The sequence below is a fragment of the Crocodylus porosus genome, unplaced genomic scaffold (genome assembly GCF_001723895.1).
Source record: "Crocodylus porosus isolate Cpor-Errol unplaced genomic scaffold, CroPor_comp1, whole genome shotgun sequence".
NCBI classification, from domain to species: domain Eukaryota; kingdom Metazoa; phylum Chordata; order Crocodylia; family Crocodylidae; genus Crocodylus; species Crocodylus porosus.
In genome coordinates this window covers 34,079,587-34,103,538 of record NW_017728931.1, presented here as the reverse complement: position 1 = coordinate 34,103,538, position 23,952 = coordinate 34,079,587, and the positions used below count along the sequence as shown (strand labels likewise).

At 44.8% G+C, this 23,952-nt stretch overlaps 1 protein-coding gene across 3 annotated transcripts in view; it reads left to right on the top strand.

Moving 5' to 3' along the window:
- Nucleotides 1-23,952, top strand: part of CACNA1C (calcium voltage-gated channel subunit alpha1 C) — a 651,860-nt gene that overhangs the window by 416,909 nt on the left and 210,999 nt on the right. For all 3 annotated transcript variants that reach the window (XM_019544553.1, XM_019544552.1, XM_019544551.1), the window contains exons 6-7: nt 5,113-5,274; nt 10,842-11,038. In XM_019544553.1, the coding sequence (XP_019400098.1) occupies nt 5,113-5,274; nt 10,842-11,038 (359 nt within the window). The remainder of the gene's footprint in view (nt 1-5,112; nt 5,275-10,841; nt 11,039-23,952) is intronic.

The window sequence follows — 23,952 nt, the reverse complement described above, 5'->3', positions numbered from 1 at the left end:
CCCACCTCCTCCCTCAACCAATAGAGCCCCCTCCACCACCCTCCCCACCTGCCAATAATAAAAAAAAATCCTCCTCCCAAACTGACAACTATGTACAAGAGTCTCAGTCTTTCTCTAAGTCCTAAAGTGGGGGGCTGTGTGGTGGGGGTGCCCAGGACACAGAGGCTGGCAACAGGCAGCCATCACCTTGGCCACAAACAGTTACCCTGTGGGTCCAGGAGTCACAGTAAACACTAGGGGGTCCTGCAAGCTCGTGGCAGTGGAGGCCCTCCTCCAAGGCCCAAGTGGGGCCCTGCTGCAGTGTGACAGGCAGGACCCAGGGGCCCTGTGGGGCTGGGGACCAGGCATAGGGGGGCCTGGACTCGTCAGTTGCTGCTGGGCTAGCTCCACACAGTGCTGGTCCAGGGCCTCTGGCTGAGCCCAGTGGTGCCACTGTGCCTGGTCCCATACCTCCTCCTGGGCAATCTCCTGAGTAACATCTTCCACCTGTCAAAGCAGCTCCCATACCTGCTGTGCCTGCTCCCATACCTGCTGTGCCTGCTCCCAGTTCTCCACCACTACCAGCCGCTGGAGCAGGAGGGTCTAGTCCCTGGTGCACTGATTAAGCAGCCAGCATGTCCAGGCAGCTCTAGTGGCAGGTGGCAGCAACCCTGATGCAGCACTCCTGCAGGGCCCTGCAGCCTCTCCCCTGTGTCCAGATGTTGACCCCGCAGAGGCAAGAGACAGAAATCTTTTGTGCGATTTTTCAACATTGCAGAGATAAGATGCTCTGTATAAGAGACCCTGCACTGCCCAGCCTCAGATTAGAGAACAGCCATGCACAGGTTCCCAGGGACCATGGTAAGCTGTCTGGGTAGGGCTGGGCCTAGGCACCTGCTAGTCAAGCCCCCCCCCCCCCCGCCCTGTGTGCTCCCCTGGGGACAGCAGGCCACTGGGTGCTGGCTGCAGGCATCATGCCTCCCTTGCCCCTTTGCCAGCATAGGCCAGGCCAAATTCATGGCAGCACCTGCTGCTGCAGCTCCAGACCCCACTCCCCACCCCCTCCCTGCAGGCCATCCACTCTCTTGCCCAAGCTATGGCAGCCAGGCTTTGGGCATAAGGGGCTCTTGGACAGCCGCACTGATAGGCAGGCTGTGCTTCCCCATCCTCCCCCCCACTAGAGGCCTCTCTGGGGATGCTTTCTGGGACCAGCTGCCACTGCACCCCAAGCATGCCCCTACTGCATGTGCCCTGAGTGGTGCATGATGAGTTGCTTGTGCAGGTGGAGGGCTGCCCAATCCACTATGCCTGCTGATGATGATCCTGCTCATGTCCCAAGCACACCTGTTCTACTGGTTCAGGACCCAGAGCTACAATGACACGGGGGACAAGCTGGACTGCCCCTCAACTGCCGCCACCACTATCTGGAAGGCTACCTGTGGCAGCACTACATGGCCCTGCCCCTGCTGCTAAGGAGGACATCACTGCAGCCTTCGATACCTTCCTTGGTGTGAGAGGCCTGTGCCTGCCCAGCTTCACAGAGACAGGCTTCTCAGTAAATTTTGAACCGTGTCCCATCTCTCAGTGTGCTGTGCAGGGGGAACCTTGGGCCAGGGCAGGAAGTGCAGGTAGAGGTAGGAGCAGGGGCAGGGACCTCCCCCAGTTCAGGACTTACCACCTGTCCAAGGCTGGTAAGGTTGGTGCCTCAGCGTGGGGCTCCCAGTCAGCAACAGTGCCTGCACCCATTGCCTCTGGCCTGGGGTATCTGGCAGGCCAACATGTGGCCAGGGTCCCCCCTCCAAGGGGGACTGGTGGCTGGTGGTGGCATGGCCAGCCGCTTCTCATGTCAGGCTGTAGGTCTGGGCTGTGGGTGAGACAGCTGCTGGGGAGGTGGGTGGGATGGGGCACTGAAGGTGCCAAAATGCAGGTCAACTCCTGCATGAAGGGCATTGTCTTTTGGGTACAACTGGACCGATGATTGAACTCTATCATGGCTACCCACTGTGCCTGCAAGACCTTGACCTTCACATGGCACTGTGACACTGTCTGAGAGTGCCTCATACATGCATCCTGCTGGATAGTGCCTCATAAATGTGGGTGTTCAAGCACCCGCCCCATGCGAACTGGATGTTGGCCCTACCCCCAGCACTCCACAAGGTCACATACCTCCTCCTGGGTCCCACTGGGGGCCTGGGTACTCTGCCTGGGTGTGGGACAGAGCCAGGGCTTGACAAGGACAGTGTGCTGGACATGCTCCCTGTGTCAGCTCTCTGGGCCTCTATGTGGCTGTTCTTGCAATGCCAGCCTTGGAGGACTGCCAGCAGCACCCAGAACAGGGGCATAGGCAGGTACTGCAAGTTGCATGGCAGAGGTGCTTCATCACAGTGCCTGGAAAGAGACAGAGCTGGGGGTGAAGAGCATCAGGGAGCAGGTGCTGAACCTGCTACCATAGAGGGGGCCAGCCACCCTGGAGGGAATCTTAGGGCTGGGCAAGGGATGCAGCAGATTGTGTCCCTTTGCAACACTCACCTTCAACCAAGGAGACGCTCTGGCTATGGGAAAGGACAGCCAGAGACTGCCTGGGCCCTGTCCAGGGGGGCACAAGGGACCTGGTGGACTTCTGCAGACAGCACTGGCTCTTTCAGGCTCCTTGTACTGTGCACCCCAAGGCACAAAATGGTTGGAGGCTTTTTATAGCCTGCAACTAGGGACTGTCAGAGAACAGCTAAGCCCTGGAAGAAGAGAGGTGGCCAACCAGGGGCCTGTGGCTGAATTCTAGCTGGCCTCCTAGTGGCTGGGCTGACCTAGACCTAAAGTCCCTATGTTAACACACATTAACGCATCTACACGTGCGTCAGTGCATTTTAACTAATCCCGTCTAAATTTTATGCTTGCTTTATGATTTATATGTGTAGATGCATGCCCTTAATGCACCTTAAATAAGGCTAATGCGCATTAAAATGCCCACGTGTAGACATGCCCACTGACGGGCAACTCAAGTTACTCAGAGTAAGTGAACAATTCAATTGATCTGACAGCCAGCAACTTCTGTGGTCATTAGTATTATGTGCTGGGATGACTGGGAAGTAAATTAAAAGCCTCAGCCTGCTCTGTCAATTGACAAGTGTCAATTGTAGATGAAGCAAGGGCCCTAAATTGAAGAAGTAGATTTTTAGAAACACCGCTTCAGTCTGGGGCGCTTTTAACCCCTGTGTCATGTACACACCCAAACTTACCTGCCTTTCCGGTGGTAGGGAGGGAAGGGTGAGCTGCCAGCAGGCAGAGTGGTTCCTGGGCTGCAGGAAGGGCAGCAGCATGGCAGCAACACCCACCCGCAGGTACCCAGCATAGGTAGTGCTGGAGAGCACCGCAGCTGTGGAGGGAAGCACCAGGCCCCTGTGCAGCTCAGGCAGGCAGGTTAGAAGGGGGGGAAAAAAAAATGTTGGGCAGAGCCTGCCTTCCTGGGCTGCTACCAAGCTGCCTGCATAGGCTTCCTGCAGAGCCCCTGAGCTGCACAGAGTGTGGTGCTTCACCCCATGGCTGTAGGGGAGCAAACTAAAACTCCTTGGAGGGGTTTAGTTTGCTGTGCCCCAAGTCATTTAAGGCACATTACGCCACCAAATTTGCTACAGCAGCTGGAATTACTGCCTAGGGAAACTTTACCACAAGGCTGTACATGCCTTTACCATAGTCATACCAGAGGTTTTGGGCAAATGCAAAAATAGAGGCCACCTTTCCTGATTCCCATTTCTAGACCTTAACTACATAATTAAGCTTTTTCCTATTGCGAAATTTTATTCTGCACCTCATTTCCTGTTTCAAATGGGATAGAGAGGGCAACTGAGGATACCCTTGCTGTAGAGAGAATCTCCAGATCTCAAATAGTGCTAAAGCCATCACAGTCAGCTCTATTTCAAGAACCAGGGGCAGAGAGTTCATTTTTGGGCAGACTGAAATAGGATGGGGCGAAGCCAAAGTGCTTGCTAGTGCCTCTCCATGAGTGAAGTTGCCTTTTAAGGATCATTCTAGTCAAGATAACGTTAGATGACCTGTTGATTGCTTTCAGCTCTTCGAAACCTAAGAAGACCAAGGACCTGACAGTAGAAGTCTTGAGGCCCCTTCTCATGTTCTTTCTATGGCCATGTACAAACATTCAGTTTCTCCTGAGAAAGTCACTGCTGTCCCAGGAGCAACCACAATTATTTCAGGATTTTTCTCCCAAAAGAAAACTGGCCACTCCAGGAGGAAAATAACCGAGGAACAATGAGGGTTCAGCAACTCCCAGGAGAACTTTTCCTGGAAGAGCAAATGTCAGTATATGTTATTTTTTGAGAGAAGCCACAGCATAGTCCTCAAGCATCTCCAGATGATTTGCCCTTCTCCCCCATCCTCCTGTTCCTACCATCTCACCCCCACCCCCAAGAGGACAGTGCATCACTTGCTGGACTTTACTGTTCCAGCCAAGCAGGGAACAGAATGTACCCCCTACACACTCCCACATTACGGTGCAGGGAGATGTAGGCTGACTGAACAGTCTCAGTCAGCCAATTAAGGTTGCTCTGTACACTGCTTCTATCTGCCTCTGGACCTACAAAGCATGCTGAGGTCCCCCCTTGCTGCACAGAATCAGTACTGCAAGCTGTCTGCTTTTCAAGGACTTACCCAGAGATACCTAAACAGACATCTGATGCTAAGTTTTCTACCAGAAAACTAGTAGAAAAACCCGGGAGAGTTCTTTCAGATCATTTGAATGTATGTATGCAGCCCATGTCATTCATCCCTTGTGTAGGCCCTGAGGAATACTTTATAGCTGGTTTTCAGGAAACTACAGAAACAGTTATTGTGTTTCAGCCCAGAGGTGGTGACGTTTGGTAGATGAAATGATCCCTACAGTATTTTAGTTTGTAAGTCAGGTTGCTATGGCAAATGTGTAAAGCAGTCTGGACTCTTTTTGATGAAAGGTGCTTTATAAATGTAAGTCTTTATATTATTGGGTTAACAAGTGCTGGGGGAGAGAGAGGTTTTATATGCTCATTAAAAATGAAGCATTTGTCTTCAATTTACAGTCTCCAATAGCTGATTAGTTTTGTTTTGTTCTTTTACTGATAGTGCTGCCTTCTGCTCTAATTTCAGGTCTCCAGGTGGTTTTAAATTCAATCATCAAGGCCATGGTTCCCTTGTTGCACATTGCCCTGCTGGTGCTGTTTGTCATAATTATCTATGCCATAATTGGGCTGGAGCTATTCATGGGGAAGATGCACAAGACCTGCTACCATGCACATGGGGCATTAGCAGGTAAGGGACATGTTATGTGCAGTGAAGCCTGATTCACTGTTGTCCTGCATTTTGTATTAACATTTCTACCAGTAGAAGGTAGGTATTAAATACTTCCATTCTGATCTTTCAACATCCAGCTAGCACTGATTGTGCACCAGTGTAAATGACAACATAAAATATGGAGCAATTGTGAATTGGAGTGCCAGAATATGAGAAAAGGTACTTAGATGGTGCTTATTTACCAGATAAAACAAAGTGAAAACTACAGGGGTTTTGTTTAATGAAAACAGAGAAAACATGCTGCATTTGGTTGGTCAGTTTCACAATTTTCTTTTCCCTGTGTTGGGAAGGCCATGATTAGAAAGTCTTTGTATGTGTAACTGTGTGTGTCTAAAAGGTGACACTGACTGTGTGTGTTTGCTGGGGCAAGTAGACTTATTGACAGACCTGGAGCCAGAAAGCACGTGTTTAGCCATAGAACACTATAACAGGACTGGCACCGTGACGCCCCCTGGTGGCTATAACTCCTACCTCACTTGGGCTACTCAAATACTCTCCCTTTTCTCCTACCTGCCATGCCTTGATATGGTTATTGGTTCTTGAAAAGGGAGGCTGTTCAAGGGTCCTAGAGTGAGCCCTAGTCCTGTTCCCTGCCAGTGGATCCTTCTTGACTTACTCTGGTCCACACACTCAGTGGGCCCTCCTGACCCTTCATGCCCGAAGAGCAGCTGTTGGGTCTGACCTCCCCTATAGCCATGCCCATACCTCACAGATGGTGCCACTTAATTGTTTTAGTGGGTAATTGGCAACAGTCCAATATCAGGCCTCCTCAGGCCTCAATGCCCTTGTTGAGGCCTTGACCCTCTCAGCCTCCTCCCCTTTCCTCTAGCTGGGCCCTTTGGCCCAGGCCCACAGTGCCAGTCATGGTCTCCACCCCTCTGAGGCTGTGGGCCCCAGCCCTGGTCTCCATCCCTCTTGGGCTGTGGGCCCCTGGCCTTCTTGGCCTCAGGCTGCCTCTCCTGTCTCTCCCACCTAGGCTTTGGCCCTCTCAGCCTCAGCGTGCTTTTGCCTATGAGCCCGACCCTGACAGGGCTTAAAACACTCTTGGGTACCCTGCCTCTGTCCTGGGTGGGCTGAAGCCCTCTCCTGCCCTCTGGCAACCTCCTCCTCCCTGAAAGTCACAACCCAGTTCACCAGTAAGGCTCAAATGAAAACATAAGCAGACTGGCTATAACTAAAACTCTTAGCCCACTGGCTATATAACAAAACCGTACTCATCCTGGGTCCTAGTTCCCTACAAGCCCTCAACTCCTTCCTTGCAGTTCCCAGGTATGGCAGGATCTTAGTCTATTACCCAGCTACAGCTGTCTCACAGCAGAGCTCTTCTACCCATTGCCTGCAGAGCCAGACTGCCTGCCCTGGCTCAGGCCCTGGGTTTATATGCCTCCCAAGCTCTGCACCTTCCAGGCAGGTGGCTTCCCCAGCCACCCACAATGGGTTTACAATTAGAACCTGATGGCTAACTCCTCGTTAGGTTGCAGCTGCTACTCTGACTGCTTTAGCAGTGCCCTGGCTGCTTGTAGCAGGGATCTACCCTACTGTCCTATTGCAGAGCTTCTGGCTTTTCTCCTGGCTGCCTATTCCCCTGCAGCCAGCTCCTCAAGTACAGTGTTTCCCCCAACTGGGGAAACTCCCTACTGCTGCTTCTCCACTTAAAGTAACAGGAACCTCTGACTCCCTGTTACAAGCATGTTTTGTCTGATTTAGAGATTTATATAGCACCAATCACTTCAGGGCTAAATAGCAAGTGAAGTACTCCTGTACTTTGAGTTCTGTGTTGTTTTAGTGGGATTTTCCTGGTTTAGAAGGATCCTCAAGTTAACCATCCCCAGATAATTCATTCTGAAACATAAGCTTTCTTGTCTACACTGAGGACAAAATCTTGGCTATCATGAGGCTATCTAAAGGCTAGCAGTGCAGGCCAAACCAATGAAGGCTGCAACCTGTGCCGCCCTCAGGGGAGTTCAAGGTTCTTATTCAAGAACTCATACTCATTCAAAAATGCATTTCATACTCTGCCTCTGAGGAGAGGACCATGTGTTTGTTTATGTCAAAAGAAGTCTGGACATATTTCAGGCTGCTGTATCAAAAATACATCAGGGCTAGAGACTATCACAGAAGAGCAAACAGTTAAGCAGAGGGCTCCCTACATACATAATATAAATAATACAGAGATAGCCAAAGGAGACCAGAGGGAAGAAAGAGAATTCATTGCCTAGAGGCATCTTTTTTGCATTTTCATTTTGCATTCCCTTTTACATTCCCTCTTCATTCTGTTTCCCCACATGATTCACCCACCACTCTCTAAGTCTTCCTCTTCCCAGGGAAAGGAAAAAACTATTCATGTGGAGACTGACGTATTGGACAGTGAACCAAGGAACACCAGTCACAGCTTCTATGTGCAGATGCTGCACTTCATAGGGCATACTTATAGGCTTCACAGTGGCTTGGTCATGTCAGGTTGTGTTAACAAAAGCACAGCACTAGTGGCAATTTCTGGAGTCCTTATGCTTGCAGGGAACAAAGACAAGCTGACTGCCTCAAGAGACCCAGGTTTCAGGATGGTGACCAGACAGCAAGGTTATAGGTTCCTACTTACAGAGACACTTGAATGGAAGAGAAGGGATGACAACTTATGTACAGTTATTTCCTAAGTGCGGCTTTCTCCATATATTGTAACTTTCATGGTATTGAATAGTTAGTGAATTTACTGTAAGTGAAAGGGGCCTAAGAGCTAGCACTGGGGATAGAAGTCCTTCAACTCTTTACAAAACAGGTAAAAGTCTTAGGAGCAATTGTGTCAGCTCTGCCTCACAGAGAGGAATCTAAGTGATGGGGAGACACACTCCCATCTTTAGATGATATATTTCACTCTTCATATGAATTCAGTCATTGGCCTTTCTCTTGAGATTACCAGTAAAGCTGGAAATTCTTGCTAAACATACCACTGTTGTTTTATGGAGTTGCTTGACATGGACCAAGCCTCCAGTTCATTTTACATAGATTAAAGCAGCAATAATGTTGTAATAATTTTGTCACTAGTAAACTGAGTTGGATTTTACTCAGCACCAGAGAGATGAATGACTCCTGTATCCTATTACTTGTCCAGTCCTTAAATATATTTTAATTTTAATCTCCTGCTGTAGCAGAGAAGTTTCTAATCAAGGAGCATTACCATAAGGACTTCATTTTTATATCTCAGGATGACTGTGGTTAGAAGTGCAGGTAGGAAAGTATAAAAAGGAGTTAATCAAAGGAATCTTTCCCACTAAATCCATCAGGACATGACTCCCAAATTAGTCCTATGGTTTGTTGCTCATTTGTCAAACCATCTGCTTTGTCTGACCTGAGCAGCAATGATTCTCTGTGAGGTGACTCTGACCTAGTCCTGATCATATGCCAGCAACATACACAGAAGGAAAGTGCCAAAAGAGTTTCTGTCTTTCTATAAAAACAGCAAATGTCAATTGCTGGAAAATATACTGGCACTGTAATGACATGCCAAGTAGTTTTACAGTCATTTAAAAATATGCCTTTTTTTGTTTAATTACTATAGATTACAATACCTGATTCCAGTCTTGGTACTCTGGTGTACTTTGGTATAAATGTGATCAAACTTTTTGGAAACCCATTGCATGAAATATATAGTAAAAATAAGCAAGCAAAATGAAGTCCTGCATATCTGTTATAAATGAAGGACTTGATTCTTCAGTCTTCATACAGGAAAAAACCTCTATCACTGTCAATGGCAGCTTTGTCTGAATAAGGACAACTTGAGTGTACCCCTTTTGACCAACTGTGCTCATTACATATAGTCTTAATATTTGTGTTCGTTTATATGTCTTAAAAATGTCTCTTCTGGACTTTTTGATGCACAAAGGAGTTAAAAATAGACCTGTTGTAGAAATCCCTGGTTTTACAAAGGTCTTAGTACCTCAAACCTGTATGACCTAGAGAGAAGAGTAATCAGAATATTAGGGCTGTGCGAAGCTCCGGGCCCTGATTCAATTTGACAGAGATTCAGCCTGATTCAGTGGCCAAATCTCCAAATCCGAATCAAACCAGTGGACCCTTTAATCTCTCCAAATCGAATCAGAACCCTCCAAATCAATTTGGAGAGATTCAGAAAGATTCGGACATAGAGACAGCTTTAAATGTTTTTTCTACATACCTCTAGGTAGCAGGCAGCTTATGAATGCTGCAATGCTAAGGCGCACAGAGCATCCCACAGAAGCACAGGGGGCTCCCCAGCGTGCTCGGCAGCAGACCCGGAAGTGGATCAGGAGCACTTCCGGTCCACTTCTGGGTACACTGGGCGGTGCGCTAGGGGGCCCCCTCTGTGTCCCCCTGGCTCAGCAACTGGTGCCTCCTGGGTCTGGGGGGTGCACCTGAGGTCCCCCTGCTGCCAATCACTGAGCCGGAGGAGACCAGAAGTACTTCCAGTCAACTTCAGCAGACCCAGAAGTGGACCAGAAGTACTTCCAATCAACTTCTGGGTTTGCCACCGAGCACATGGAGGGCCCCCACCCTCCTGTGGGACACTCCATGGACCCCAGCATCACAGCATTCAAAAGCCGTGCTGGTACCTTGAGGTATGTAGAAAAAAACATCTAAAGCTCTGTCTATGTCCGAATCAGCATCGAATCTTCAGATTCAGATTTGGCTGAATCAAATCAGGGACAGTGATCCAAATCAACTAATTGAATCACTGGCCCTGATTTGGGCCGAATCTGGATCCAAATCAAATAGGGCCCGGTTCACACACCCCTACAGAATATAGTCTTGCAGCACGTCCAAGCATTACAGAATTGAAGATAAGATCCTGTGAAGTCTCTAAGTTCAGAAAGGGAGAGTTGTAAAGGATCACACAAGAGTTCAACATTAGTCCAGCCTACCTTAATAGCTCCATGGGGCTGAAGCATGGCTCCTGCAGAGGTTAGGCTCTCCACAGGAAGAAAACTTCACTTAGAGCTGCTCTAGGGGGCATAAGTAGCCTTCCAAAGTTAACCCAGAGTGCTGGTGAATTGGAGTATAGGAAATGATGCTTGTAAAGTGCACTGCAGAGAGATCCAGTATAAGTATTTTGGTACCCTCTGTGGCGTTTAAGAGCACTGTTCCTTGTGGATGCACATTACACAGGGCGTATCACAGTTTTGATATGGCCATCCTCTAAAACAGTGGTTTTCAACCTGTGGTCTGTGGATCCTTGGAGACTATGCTAAGGGGTCTGCAATAGATAACCATCATCAATCTAAAGTACTTACAATTCAAAGGGGTCTCCACCTCCATTCAAAATTTTTTAGGAGTCTACAAATGAAAAAAGGTTGAAAACCACTGCTTTAAAACAAACCAAAAATCATGTATCGCTCATTTCATCACTCAGTTTTTGGGGTTGTCCTCAAACAGTTTGCCAGGTGCATAGCAAAAGTCTTGTCCCAAAAGCACATGCCCTTCATTTGTTTTCCTAGTGAACCAGGCAGTATTTAATTCTCTCTTTTTCTGTTTTTGTCTTCCTGTCATTTAAGATACACCTGCAGAAGAGGATCCTTCTCCTTGTGCTCCTCAGTCAGCACATGGACGGCAGTGTCAGAATGGCACAGAGTGCAAAGCTGGCTGGGAAGGCCCTAAGCATGGCATTACAAACTTTGACAATTTTGCTTTTGCCATGTTAACTGTGTTTCAGTGCATCACTATGGAAGGCTGGACAGATGTACTGTACTGGGTACGTATCCGAAAATGACCCATTCCAGGGACCACTAATGCTGTGTGGTCACTCTGAAAACATGGGGCTCTGCCTTGATATGGGAGGGTGGGGGCGTTGCTAACTCACTATGATTAATTCCATGCAGCAAGGGTGCAATGGGATCTTTTACCTGACAGCATTAAAGAAAATTTAAATGTTGCCTTTCTATTAATATCAAAATATTTAAAGATGGCAGATGGAATATTGGCCTACAGATATGCAATATACCTTTGTTGACCAAGAATGCTATTGGATAGCCCTTCCAGCATGTGAAATGTCTCTCACAAATCCTGATTACTAATGCAATGTTATTTTCTAACCAACAAAGATAACTGTATGCAATAATGGTATTACTGTTAACCAAAGCACTAGACTGACTGACCACAGGTTTCATAAAGAAGATCAAAAAATCCCTCTAGACTTCTGTGATAATCCTGATTATGACCCTCAGTCTGACACTAATTCTTATCCTAATCTTAGTTCTGACATTGGCCTAGATCATGTCCCTCATGTTTATCTTAATTATGGCTCTAACTCTGTTCTTAATGCTGACTTTAAAATTAATTCTCGCCCTTCCCCTGGAGGTTTTTGTGCGGCTTGCTTCAGTTCTTGAGTATCGTAACCACTATTGATTTAAGAGACCCAGTAACACTAAGTTAGTCCCATCAGAGTGAAAATAAGACTTTTTTATTTTATACCAGACATCTCTGCACTTCTGAACTATGCCTTGGACTTTGGCAGGGTTATAGAATATGTCAGGAACCTCCTTTAAAAAATGGTCCTGTCTAATCTGTGGGATCAATCTAGATTTTAACTGTGATTTGGGCTACTGTGTTGTATCTGGTTCTCTCAATATGGCAAGATTCCAGCATAGATGTGACTTGAGCCTCGGTGCATTGTAAAATTAACTGACAAAGATTCTAAAGGAAATAGGGAAAGGGTCTCAACTGCAGGAAGCTTGTGTTGCTAATCACTATCACCCTGTCTTGTGAACATGAATCTGAAGCTACATTCTACCTGCCACTGGCTTTAAGGCATTTCTCTTTCAAAATTTAGAGTAGTGGGGGCCAACCTTTTTGGCAGGTGTGCCACCACAATCCCCTTCTGCTGACTGATCTGCTGTTCTGCTGTCTGCTTTCTCCCCTATTTGCTGCTAGGCTGCCTGCTCCTACTGTGATCTGCCATGTGCCGCACACATATGCTGCCCATGCTACTTGTGGCATGCTTGTCACAGGTTGGCCATCCTTATTTAGAGTATCTCAGGATTAGGGCTGTGCAAAGCTTCAGTTGCTGATTCGATTTGGAGGAAATTCAGCCCGATTCAGCGGCCTAATCTCCGAATCCGAATTGAATCAGGAGACTGGTTAATCTCTCCAATCAAATCAGAAGCCTCCAAATGGATTCAGAGAGATTTGGAAAGATTTGCTGATTCAGCCATAGACACCAGTTTATATGTTTTTTCTATGTACCTCAAGGTACCAGGCATGGCTCATGAACGCTGAGATGGTGGAGCAGATGGAGCATCCATAGGGAGCATGGGGGAGTCCCCCATGCACTCAGCTGCAGGGCCGGAAGTGGACCAGAAGTATTTCCAGTCCATTTCCTGGTTTGCCGCAGAGCACATGCTCCCCACTCCCCTGGCTCAGCAACTGGTGCCTTCTGGGTTGCAGGCAGGAGGGGTCCCCCTGTGGCCAATTGGTGAGCTGGAGGACTGGGGGGGTGTCCCCCATGTGCTCAATGGCAGACCCAGAAGTGGAATGCAAGTACTTCCAGTCCACTTCTGGGTCTGCCACTGAGTGCACAGGGGATCCCCCCACACTCCCATGGGATGCTCCATCTGTCCCACCATCTCAGCGCTCATGAGCCATGCCTGGTACCTCAAGGCAAGTAGGAAAAACATATAAAGCTTTGTCTATAGCCAAATCGCTGATTCTCCGAATCAGAATCGAATCTTCAGTTTCAGATTTCGCCGAATCGAATCAAGACAGTGACCTGAATCAACGAATCGAATCACTGTCCCCCAGACTGGGCTGAATCGGAATCTGAATACTGCCTGCTTCATACCCCTACTAAGCATATCCCCTACATGTGAATTAAAGTTAGATTATTCTGGTGGTGTCAGCTCATACCTGGTGATTGAGATAAGGAGCAGAGATTAAAATAATATTTGAAGAGAATCTCTCCAAAACAGAACTTAGATTTACTTGAATGAGAATATTAATACAAAATATGAAGAAAAGGAAAACTTGAATGAGAAAAGAAAGCAGGCACAATTTCTCAGCATTTGACTACAAAGAATGTATTTGTCTGTCTGTACCATATTTCGGTGGCATCTATCTCTGTAGGATCTGAAAGCTGTATCTCTCATGGGCAATACAATTGAGAGCACACAAAGTAACGTGAACAAGAAAATCAATAATAAATATTAAAGTACTTTTGGCATTGTACGCTATTTACTCATACAAAATGAATCTCTAAGCTAGCATTATCTTCTCTGAAGATAGATTTTACAAAAGATCCTCCTCCTCTCCAATCTCCGCACTTTTGGGTCCTTGTATCATTTGCATGACTGGATGTGAGTCATTCAGGATCCGCTTATCAGTTCTTATTCATCTACTATTAGGAGCCAAAAACATTTCTTCTGATAAATGCTTTTTAGTAATGGCTGCTACAGATTGCCTCATTTCACATACACTCCCTCCAGTACCCTAAATTTTAGCTCTTGAGTTTTGGATTTTTTCAGCTACACTTTTTTTTTTTCTAATTCCTTCCATTATTTTTTCCTTTATATAGTATGGTGTATTGAGGCTTCAGATGATAACAGTTTGCTAGTTATTAGTTTTTAGGGACATCTCTGAAGTTGTTAGACTTCTAGACTATGGCTTTATTAGACCACTGCTTTGGAAGGGAAAAAGAATAATGTGTTATCCTTTTTTGCAGTTCCAAGTTATTCCCATGCAAAAAAACCCCAAACTTAAACTGGAGGTAAGACTGCAAATACAGTATCAATAACTAAAAGGAAAATAAAGAAACTTTTATAGTTGATTTTTAAAAAACAAAACAAATCACTAATTCCTGAAAGCCACAAAATATAAAGTTCAAGTTGCACTATAAAAGAGCAAGCAATTGAAATGACATACATTAAAGTTAAGGTAGCCCCAGCAGTGATAACTGTGTCCTCACATCCATAACTCTTTTGCCCCCTCTGGGCACATCCCCCATGAGTGCACACATGCATTTCCCTGAGGAAAAATAGCAGCAGCATATATTTGTGCCACTGCTACCTGTCCCCAGGCACACATCTGAATACACATTGTGGCACACAGCAAGTTGCCCCAGGTGGGTAGGGGAGGCTGGGGCCAGCACCTGGAAAGGCCTCAGCAGCCTTACCTGAGGTTCTGGGGGCCTCCCAGGGCCACAGCGATGGCAATCCAGGTTCACGGAGCCTGCCCAGCAGCTCTGGCTGGCCAGGCTCTGGTTTCAGATGGCACATCTGCTGCCACATGGACCGCCCTGCTTTTTTTTTTTTTTTTGGTGCATTTCTTTTAGATACCGGTATTTCCCAGTATCTAATTTTGCTCCTGTGCTGCAAATATGCAGCATCATGAACAGATTAACATGCACCATGTGCATTTTTCAACACCTGAAAAGGCTTTGGGGTACCATAAACCACATATTCCCACTTGTGGGAACACAGCCTCTATGTTTATATACATACAATAGTTACTATTAAGAAGTCAGTATTCATCAACACTTGCCATAAAATAGTATCTGAGATGCTGTGTTTATTTTCCTCTCCTTAGAAGTATTCAATAATTGTTGGCAAATTCTTATTTGGTGGTAACCACTGTACATGCCTATGAAAAGTGTTACAAGTAAAGTAGCTGGCTTGTCAAAACTCTGTAAACACTGACATTTCAACTTCATCTGCAGATGCCTTAAACTACATCTAATGTAGTTTATGCAGTAGAGCTAACAGAGTATACAGAACCTAAGAACAGGGATGTGCTGATTTGAAGTTACTTCCAGCAAGAGGGAAAGTAACGGTGGATGGTAAATGGGTGAAAGGAATATGGTTAGGTCTCTGGAATCAAACCAGTGAGGTGATACATCTGCGGCAAAGTCTGTATCGCACCCAAAAATCTGTCCATTCCCAAGTCTTTGTCATCACCACAGGACCACCCATCCTCTTAGAAGTAACTTGTGGTATCTTACCGAGAGACCATGAACTAGAGGCTCCTTTCTGGTCCAGTAGATGACACATGGCATTAAGGCTGGGAAGTAAAAAAACCAAGATTTGTCTTATTTGGAAATTCAGCTTCATCTTCAACTTTGAGAGACTGGTATCTTTCCAGAGTCAAAGACTCCTTTCTCCCACTTTCTCCTAAGAACTAGGGAAATAATTTTTTAACTTGTATGTTAAAAAAAAGTTCAGATTAAGGCATTTTCTGGGTCAGTGCCTCAGCCCTAGATTAAAAAAAAAGAGTTGTCTTCAAATAAGATAGTATGTTGACTGAATTTTTACTATAATTTTAAAGTGTCATTGACTTAAGTCTGATTTTCAAAAGGGCTGATCATCTAGACTTCAGAAAATGCTGGGCTCTGAACATTTTTTAAAATTATGCCAATGTAGTCACCAAGGGTGAAATCCTGACCTTGCTGAAGTCGGTGGCAAAACATGAGTTGACTTCAGTAGAGTCAGGACTTCCTCCTTAGTCTTTCAAATTTTAGTCTTAATTTCTGCATGTTCCACATACAGTCATGTGAACCCACAAATATGTATGTAGGAGTGGTGTCCATTGTAATAACTAGCTTCCGGGGTCAAAAATTATAGTTAAGCAATTTTTTGCTTTATCCGTAAGCTTGAAAATGAAAGTTCCTGACCTAAAACTCAGTAGAACAAGACATAAGCCTCTAGGATGAATTACCTGTTACAAGTATTTGGCCAATTGAGCACTCTCCTTAGCTGAACGCTTCTAAGTGCTTTGTAATACTCGATTCTACTTCCTCTTCACCTATAGACCAGACTCTCAGAGGTTCTGAGTACTCACAGTTCCTGTTAAAGACGGGGGGCGTTGGAGGCATTTCATAAAACTTCAGGGTGTTGGTCTACCAGTATACTTAGTTTCTTATACCACATCCCTCAGCACCAGAATGCAGTTATTTGCCAAGTCTCCTGTCCAATGAGGGCTCAGTTTTCACAAGTGACCTATGAAGTCCAAGTCACTTCCCATGAAACTTAAGCTCCTAAGTCTAACTTAGACACATTTACATATATTACCCTCTGTCTCTCCTGTTTTCTCCTTTGTGCTTTCTGCTTTTCTCCTCTCGATTGAGATCTATCTGCTTCATTACATAGGGCTGTTCTCCTGCCTACAATTTCCCTACCTACAAAAAAAAGGTTAATAGAGGCATCCAAATGAATAAACTTTCATTCCATACAACTGTTTGAAGTAATGTCAATAAAATCAATAACAGTGCTAAACTTTTCTCAGACACTGTCTGTGCAAATGGATTCGCTTCCTTTGAGAGTTTATACCCTTACATTTGTCATTGCTTTAGTGCCAAAAGGTTTCATTAAATCTCCTGAGCCCAATTTTGCATGCAAGATAATGGTGTTGAACAGAATGAAACTGAGCCTTGAAACCCCAAAATGTCTTCTTTATCTTCCCTGGATTGAAGATGAAGACCAGTACTAGAAAGGTTCAGTAGACATTTTTCTATCACCTTAACCTACAGAGCCCTAAGAAGTATTAACACTCCACTGTCTTAAAGAGCAAAGTAAAAATAGATTTACTTTGCCCCTCTGTTACATAGAAGCATTCCTTTGGAGTCTAATTCTGACTTTTTGAACTTCCAGGAAGTTTTCCTTGGAAAGGAAATCATTCTCATGGGAAGTTGTGATTATAAAGCAAGAGCCACAGAGGAATTGATAACGTAACTAGTATACATAAGTGGTTCCTAATATTGTTCCTAATACAAACCATCAGAGGCAGTGAGCATCCACAACTTCTACTGATTTCAACCAAGTTCTCTAGATAGCCAGCATCTTTCATGATTTAATTTGTAGACTGTGACTACATAATTAACTGAAGTTCTTGTATGGTGAAACATTTCTTTAAAAAGGTATAAGGTACTGTAACATTCACAAAAACACCTGAGTTCAGCAAAGCAATTAAGTATGTACTTAAGGCTACTCCTATTTAGCAAAACACTTAAACATAATTTTAAGTCTCGTCAAAGTCAGAGGTTAAGCATCTAACATCTAAATTCAAACAGGAGTTCAAATTCTTTACAAAAGGGGGATGGACAACTGAATAGAGGCTAAGCGATTTCTACCTTAGCTATAGTAATATCTTTTTTGTTTGTTCAGCCAGATGAACGTTTACTTTTTCATCCACCTTCCAGGACTTCTCCCTATGCTATTCCCTGTGGAACTCTCAGGTAGATTTGAACCTCAAATGCAGTCATGCTCTGGACACACAAGCCATCCTAGCTATTAGACTCTAGAAATGTTTGATCTGGAAGGAATTTCTAATGGACATTCTATTAACTGTATACTGAAGCAAGATTGATCTTATTCCTTAACCTCATTTTCACAGATATGTAACTGTGAATTTGTTCCATTGCCTAAACTGAATTTTAAAATATTTGAAGTAGCAACAAGCCTGAACCAGCCCTTATTCCAAACACCTATGAATTGTAGGAACATTCAGTGATGCATGCAGATTCAAATAGCACAGATACAGCCCATCTCCATTTTAAAGTAAATCTCTGCTGCAGCCTATTATTTCTTGTTCTCTCTTTTACTAATGGAAATAATTAATCCCTGTCCACTTTATAACATCCCATTTAAGTATTTGTAGACATTTATCATGTCTTTCCTCGATCTTTTTCTTGTCTAATCAGCTACAGTTCTCTCTACCTCCCTGTACAGGGCTTATTTTTAATTTTTTTATTAGGTTTGCTGCTGTCCCTTCCAGGAAGTTTTTCTTGTTAATTAAATAGACCAGGGGTGCTCAACCTCCAACCCCCTGGCTAAATGCAGCCAGCCCACAGAGCCATTGCATCTGGCTCACAGGGTTCCCCACAGGTCCAAAATTTTGGCATCAGGGCAGAAGTGTCCATTAATGCAACCCTCCTCCTTGCCAGATCCCCAAACCCCATTCCCTGTCCAGGTGGTCGGAGCCAACCCCTTTCCCTCCCGTTGGGGCCGGGTATACCCCCTTCCCCCTGTGGGGCTGTGTTGAGGCCGGCCTGCCCCCCTGCCACCCTCCGCCTCCATGTGGCCAGATGGTGCCTTCTGCACCTGCTCTGGATTGGGAGTGCCAGATGGATCCAGCCCACAGGTGGACCAGGCACTGCCAATTCAGCCCACAAGGCAAAAAGATTCAGTACCAGTGACATAGACTATAGAACAGGCATTAAACTCTGGGTTTGGACAAACAACCTGTTTATACTGGGTGCAAACTGCTTTCATATCAGTGTAATAAAAGTAGTGTACTGCCAGACTCCAGTGTAACTTACTAGAATCCCACATGGAGCTACCCTGGAAAAAGCAGAGATGAATTTCCATTTGTATAAATTATACTGGTATAGGTGTATCCCAGAATAGCCATTTGCTTAATGTAAGCAAGCTGTTTCTGCTTCCCTGCTGCAATTACTAGCAAGATGCTATAGTAGACATTATTACAGCATTTCCCTACCCCAGAAAAGTTGTCTATCTGTCTGCTCTGGACACAGGTGTAATTTACAGCAATATACAAAATTGATGTAAATTAAGTGGTAATCTGTTACCTGTTCAGGTTGTCTTGGTGCAATCTGTCCCTATAGCTTGACCTGTGGGACTTGCATGCAGAACTGCCTCTTGCAGCATCAGTTCTTAGTGCCTGGTTTTCCATTATCCTGCACCATGACAGATCATACTACTATAGTAAAAAATAAGTACAGAGTAGATGCACAATACTATATTTACTCAAATATAAAATGACTTCCCAATAATTAGATTCTATATATGGAATATTTATAAATTTGTTATAATTTACCAGCTGTCGAATCTAATTATTGGAAGTTTGCCTTGAATTTGTCCCTCTCCCACTGCTACAGCAAGGAAAATAAATCTGGGAAGTCAGATAGTCCCCTTGCTCTCTGCACCCCCTTACCCACCTTTTTCCTCCTGTAGTCCCTTCCCCCTCCTTACTATCAGACTGCTCTCCCTGAGCACATGGAAGTGAGGGATCAACTTGAAAACACTGACCTTGAAATAAGCATACCTATAATAACTTGCATATAAGGAAATTATTAAAGATAGTCATAGACTTAGTTCATCCAGAATTGATGCATGTTACTTTTTTTGAAACTGCTGCAAGTTTTAGCACATAAACACACTTTTAAGACATACATATACATAAAAAATAACCCAAAATCCACATTTTCCATAATTAAAATGAAACACTGCTAATATATAGATATATATTATATTATAACAGTGTTTCATTTTGATCACAGAAAAATGTGGATTTTGGATTACTTTTTTTTAATCCGAAAATTGGGATTTTTTTATCAGAAAACTAGGTTCCCTGCTGTAATAACAAGGCTCTTGTACGGCATCTTGTCCATAATGCATTAGACCCTACACAATGCCATTTAAATCCATCTCAGATTCACCATATAGTTCATTTGGCTGGGCCCAGCAGAGACCACAGTGTTTCATGCCATGGTGACCCCACAGCTTAGCACTGCTCTGTATGTTTGTGTTCTCCAGATGCGCCCCCCACCCCCACCCCAACAAAGGATTCTCATGCAAATTAGCCTTCACTCATGACTGGAGCTGGGTGTTCTTCTCATGAGTCCCAGGATCCTCCAAGAATGTATATGCAGATGGACAGGGCAGTCTTGTCTGGCTTCTCCTCATGGAGGGCAGGAACACAATCATATGCAACAGGCTGAGAGAGAGGATAGCAGGTATTCTGGGTAAGCTGTTTGGGGCCCTATTCAATGATGTTTGCCAGGCATTTAGGGAATCTATACACATGCACTGGGGTGGAAGGGGCGCACTTTAATAAGAGTGGTTCAGAGAGCTGCTCCAATTAAGTTTCTTCAGTATCATATGTATTCAGCATCCTGCACTTCAAAATGGCAGTGGGGGCACTTTAACTAAAGCTTATTTGACAAACTTTAGTTAAAGCACCCCGCCACCATTTTGAAATGTGTGGAAGCTGAATACACATGATGTGGAGGCTACTGGAGCATGATAATCAGCAGCTCCAGCAGACTTCCAGGAGATTCCGTTGATTGAGTATGCTCCAACTCATGCTAACTAGCATGTGTTGGAGCAGAGGTCTGTCACGTGTATAAGTGACCCCTAGGCTGGTTAAAAAACTGAACTCAAAAGAAGTCAAAATGTATCCAGTGTAGTGGCTCACCATAACTTGAAAAAGAGTTGTGCTGAAGGGGAGTGCACTTAATGAACACTACCATATATTTTATTCAGATGCCTGGCCTGACCCAGCCTGGCCCTACCCTATGCTGTGGGCCATGTGTTTTATAGTCATGCTTTGTGCTGGCTACATTTACTCAACTTTGTAATTGGTTTCCCTTACTAAGCACGTGCTGCTTTTGGCATCAGTTTAATGATAGATACTGTATTTAGAAAGGTTTGCTTGTATGTGAATGTAAGATGAGGGGCTTTTTTCCCCATGATGATTGGGAGGCAGGGAGGAGCCTCATCTTGTATTTGAGTACTAACCAATAAGCAGGCTAATGTTTAATATTCACCTTGTGTTGGAGCAAAATCCTACTTATGATGCAGAGCAATGGAGAATCAGTGCCTGGGATTCTACACGCACTGTGGTCCTTGTAGCCTAAATTTTAGGATCAAGCAAACAATACTTTTAATGAGACCTTCAGACAGCCACAGCTGGAAGGACATTTGCTTTGTTTTCCATAATTTATAGCACCTTTCCCAGAATGCCTGAAAACAGCACAACTTTGTAGTTCCTGTAGGGAATGTTTGGACTAAGGCTCTGAGTTCAAACTAACAGCTGTAAACAATCTTGGCAATAATTAGAGGTAGACGTGAGCTAGAACAGTGGTGGTCAACCTCACTGGCCCTACAGGCTAGACAAGCTGTGAGGCCCAGTCTTCAGGCCAAATCCCACATGTAGGGTTGGTCTGTGGACTGATTTGGCCTGAACCTTCATGCTGGATCTAGCCACAGAAGAAAAGCAAAACAGCATGATGTGGCACATGGGGCCATGTTATCTGAACCACAGGGTTCCTTAAAGGTCTAGAAATCTGGTGTCAGGAGAGTGGTGGCAGTACTAATTGCTATGGTTCTAGGATCAGTTAACACTGCTGCTGCTCACCCACAGCCTAGTTTGCAGGCCTATGGAAGTCCCATGAGCTGAATGACATGGCTTTGAGAGCCAGAGGTTGAGCACCACTGAGCTAAAATATTGGACCTGAAGCCACTGGGATTTGAGGCAGGATCAGATTCCAGCTTCAGCCCAGCTCAGAACTTGAACACAGGATTGCAGCCTCTTCAAATTTTAGGGAACCAAACTTCATAGCTTGGGCCAAACTAGGTAAAATGAGGGGTGGAGGGAATTAGTAGGAGGACCATAAATACAGTTGAACAGCCAAGCTACATCCGAATGAGGTTGTATCTGTAGAAACATTCAGCAGTGCCCTAGATGGCACACCCCAGGGAAAAGCCAAATGCAGCAGGTTAGACGTGCTGACCCAAAAAGTTCCTTCCAAACCTCAATGTCTGTGGATCTGTGAGCTCATACTGTTGAGATTCAGTAAACGAGCTTGAAACTGGAGCCTACAGTCACCCTGGAAACTCCTGTCAGGAAATCAAATTGGGGAACAAACCAGGCAATAGATACAATTTAGTTTGCTGACAGCCTTGACATGTTTTGTGAGCTTTTCTCATTCCTCCACAGCCTGTTGAAGCCTGATGAGGAAGATGTGGTGAGGAGTACAGTGATATTGCCACAAAGTGGAAAATTTAAAGGCAGAGCTGCAACCCCCAATTTTCACCAGCTGTGTTGTGCTTTCTAACCCTTTATTCTTGCAGCACTGAGGTTTGAGTTAGTAAGGCTTTTCACATGAGGGAATGGGCTGATTCTCAACATGTTTCCATGGCATTTTATTTTCCCAGGAAGTTCAGGAGTTTTACTGGCTATTTTTTATCATCATTTTGGCAGGATTTGGCACAAATGTGAAAAATAACAAAGAATAAACATGAGAACATGAGCAAGCCATCTCTCTGATCACAAAGGTTATATCTGTTCCATCTGCTATTACAATGCTGTACTGTGGGATGTCCACGTTTGTGACATTGAGGGGCCACATGTTGACTTGCCAGAGTGATGGCCAGGCCTTATTTGCATAAATATTTACATTAATCTGTTCTTCAAATATAAATGTGCATGCAACCATAACAGTTGCTTGTACTGCTGCCTTTCAGGAAAGATTAATAGCAACAGCTTGTTGTCTTTCACCTACAGAAAAAAAAAGTGCAGCTGATCATTTTTGGTCTCTACAGCTGCTGTTGAAAGAGATTTAAAGAGCTGCAGCTTTCAGATGACCTCAGGCTGCATTTTGGGCATTCCTTCTTTTTAGGAAAGAAGCTCTCCCTTCAGGATAAGCTTCTTTCTTTGGCATTTATGGGGAGTGTTAATTGAGTGCCTCTGCCCCGTGCTCCTGCTTGTGAAGGACTTCTGTAATAGCCCTGTCTCTCTCTCACCCTTTCTCTACCCCTTTTCCCCCCTTTCCTCTCCCTTGGACTCTCTCCTAATTACTGCTTTCTCTACCACAGAGATCTTTGTGTCTCTCTACTTCTCCTGAAAGGAGGAGACAGAGCCAATATGTCAGGACAGTTTTCAAAGTGCTTAGTGATTCTTAATGCCTCAGTTCAGGGGTTCATTACTTGAAACCTCTTAGATGGCCCAGATTTTTGTGGCATGGATTTTCAATGCTATTCATGAAAAAAGCAGGCATTGCTAAGAAGTATAAGATAGGGCACCCAGAAACTCTGGCACTGAGATCATGACTTATTTTTTGTATGTCTTGTGCTTGGTCCATTCCCTAACCCCTAGGAAGAAAAATACATGGTTATAAGGTAGAAAGAGAGGCGATTAGCCTTGTTAGTCTGAAGTCAGGCACAAGGTAGGCACCTTAGACTAACTGGTCAGAGAGCCGCGAGCTATCTTAGGCCTCAACCTGCTGCAAATGGGTGAAAAGAGCATTATAATCCTTTCATTTGTTGGCAGCTTAATTTTATTTTAACAAATGACTTTCAGGACTTAGAGCTCAATTCAGGCCCCAGTTACATGAATGCAAATATCATTTGTGCAGTGGGAGTAGTGGGAATATCATATGTGCTTGGAGGACAAGATTGGGTCTTTGGGATCAGCTCCTGAATTTCTAACATAGGTGAAGTTCACTGAGTTCAGTCATCTCTTATAAGTGAGTAGCATAAAATTTCACAACTTAGTGTGAATGACCCATTGGTAATGGGGAATCAGTAGGCTATCCATACCACAAAAGTGACTGGAAATGAGGGAAGGGGAGGAATTGCAGATGGGGAAAAAACCCAAAAGAGTTAGAAAATATTAAGACCCACTCCCTAGTGATTTTAACACCCTGATGATTTCAAATCATAATGTTCATTATTCTTCCCTTGTGGGGATGAGAGAAATCAGATATGCATATGTTGCTTATCTTTGTTTTTCAGATGTGTATTTCAATACTTTTTGTTGTACAAACATACATAAAATAATAGTATACACAAATACACTAGAAAAATCAGCCTTGTGTACTGATGTGCCTTCCTGAGTGTGAAGATGGCTTTATTGGAAGGTTATAGCAATGGCAGTGAATTC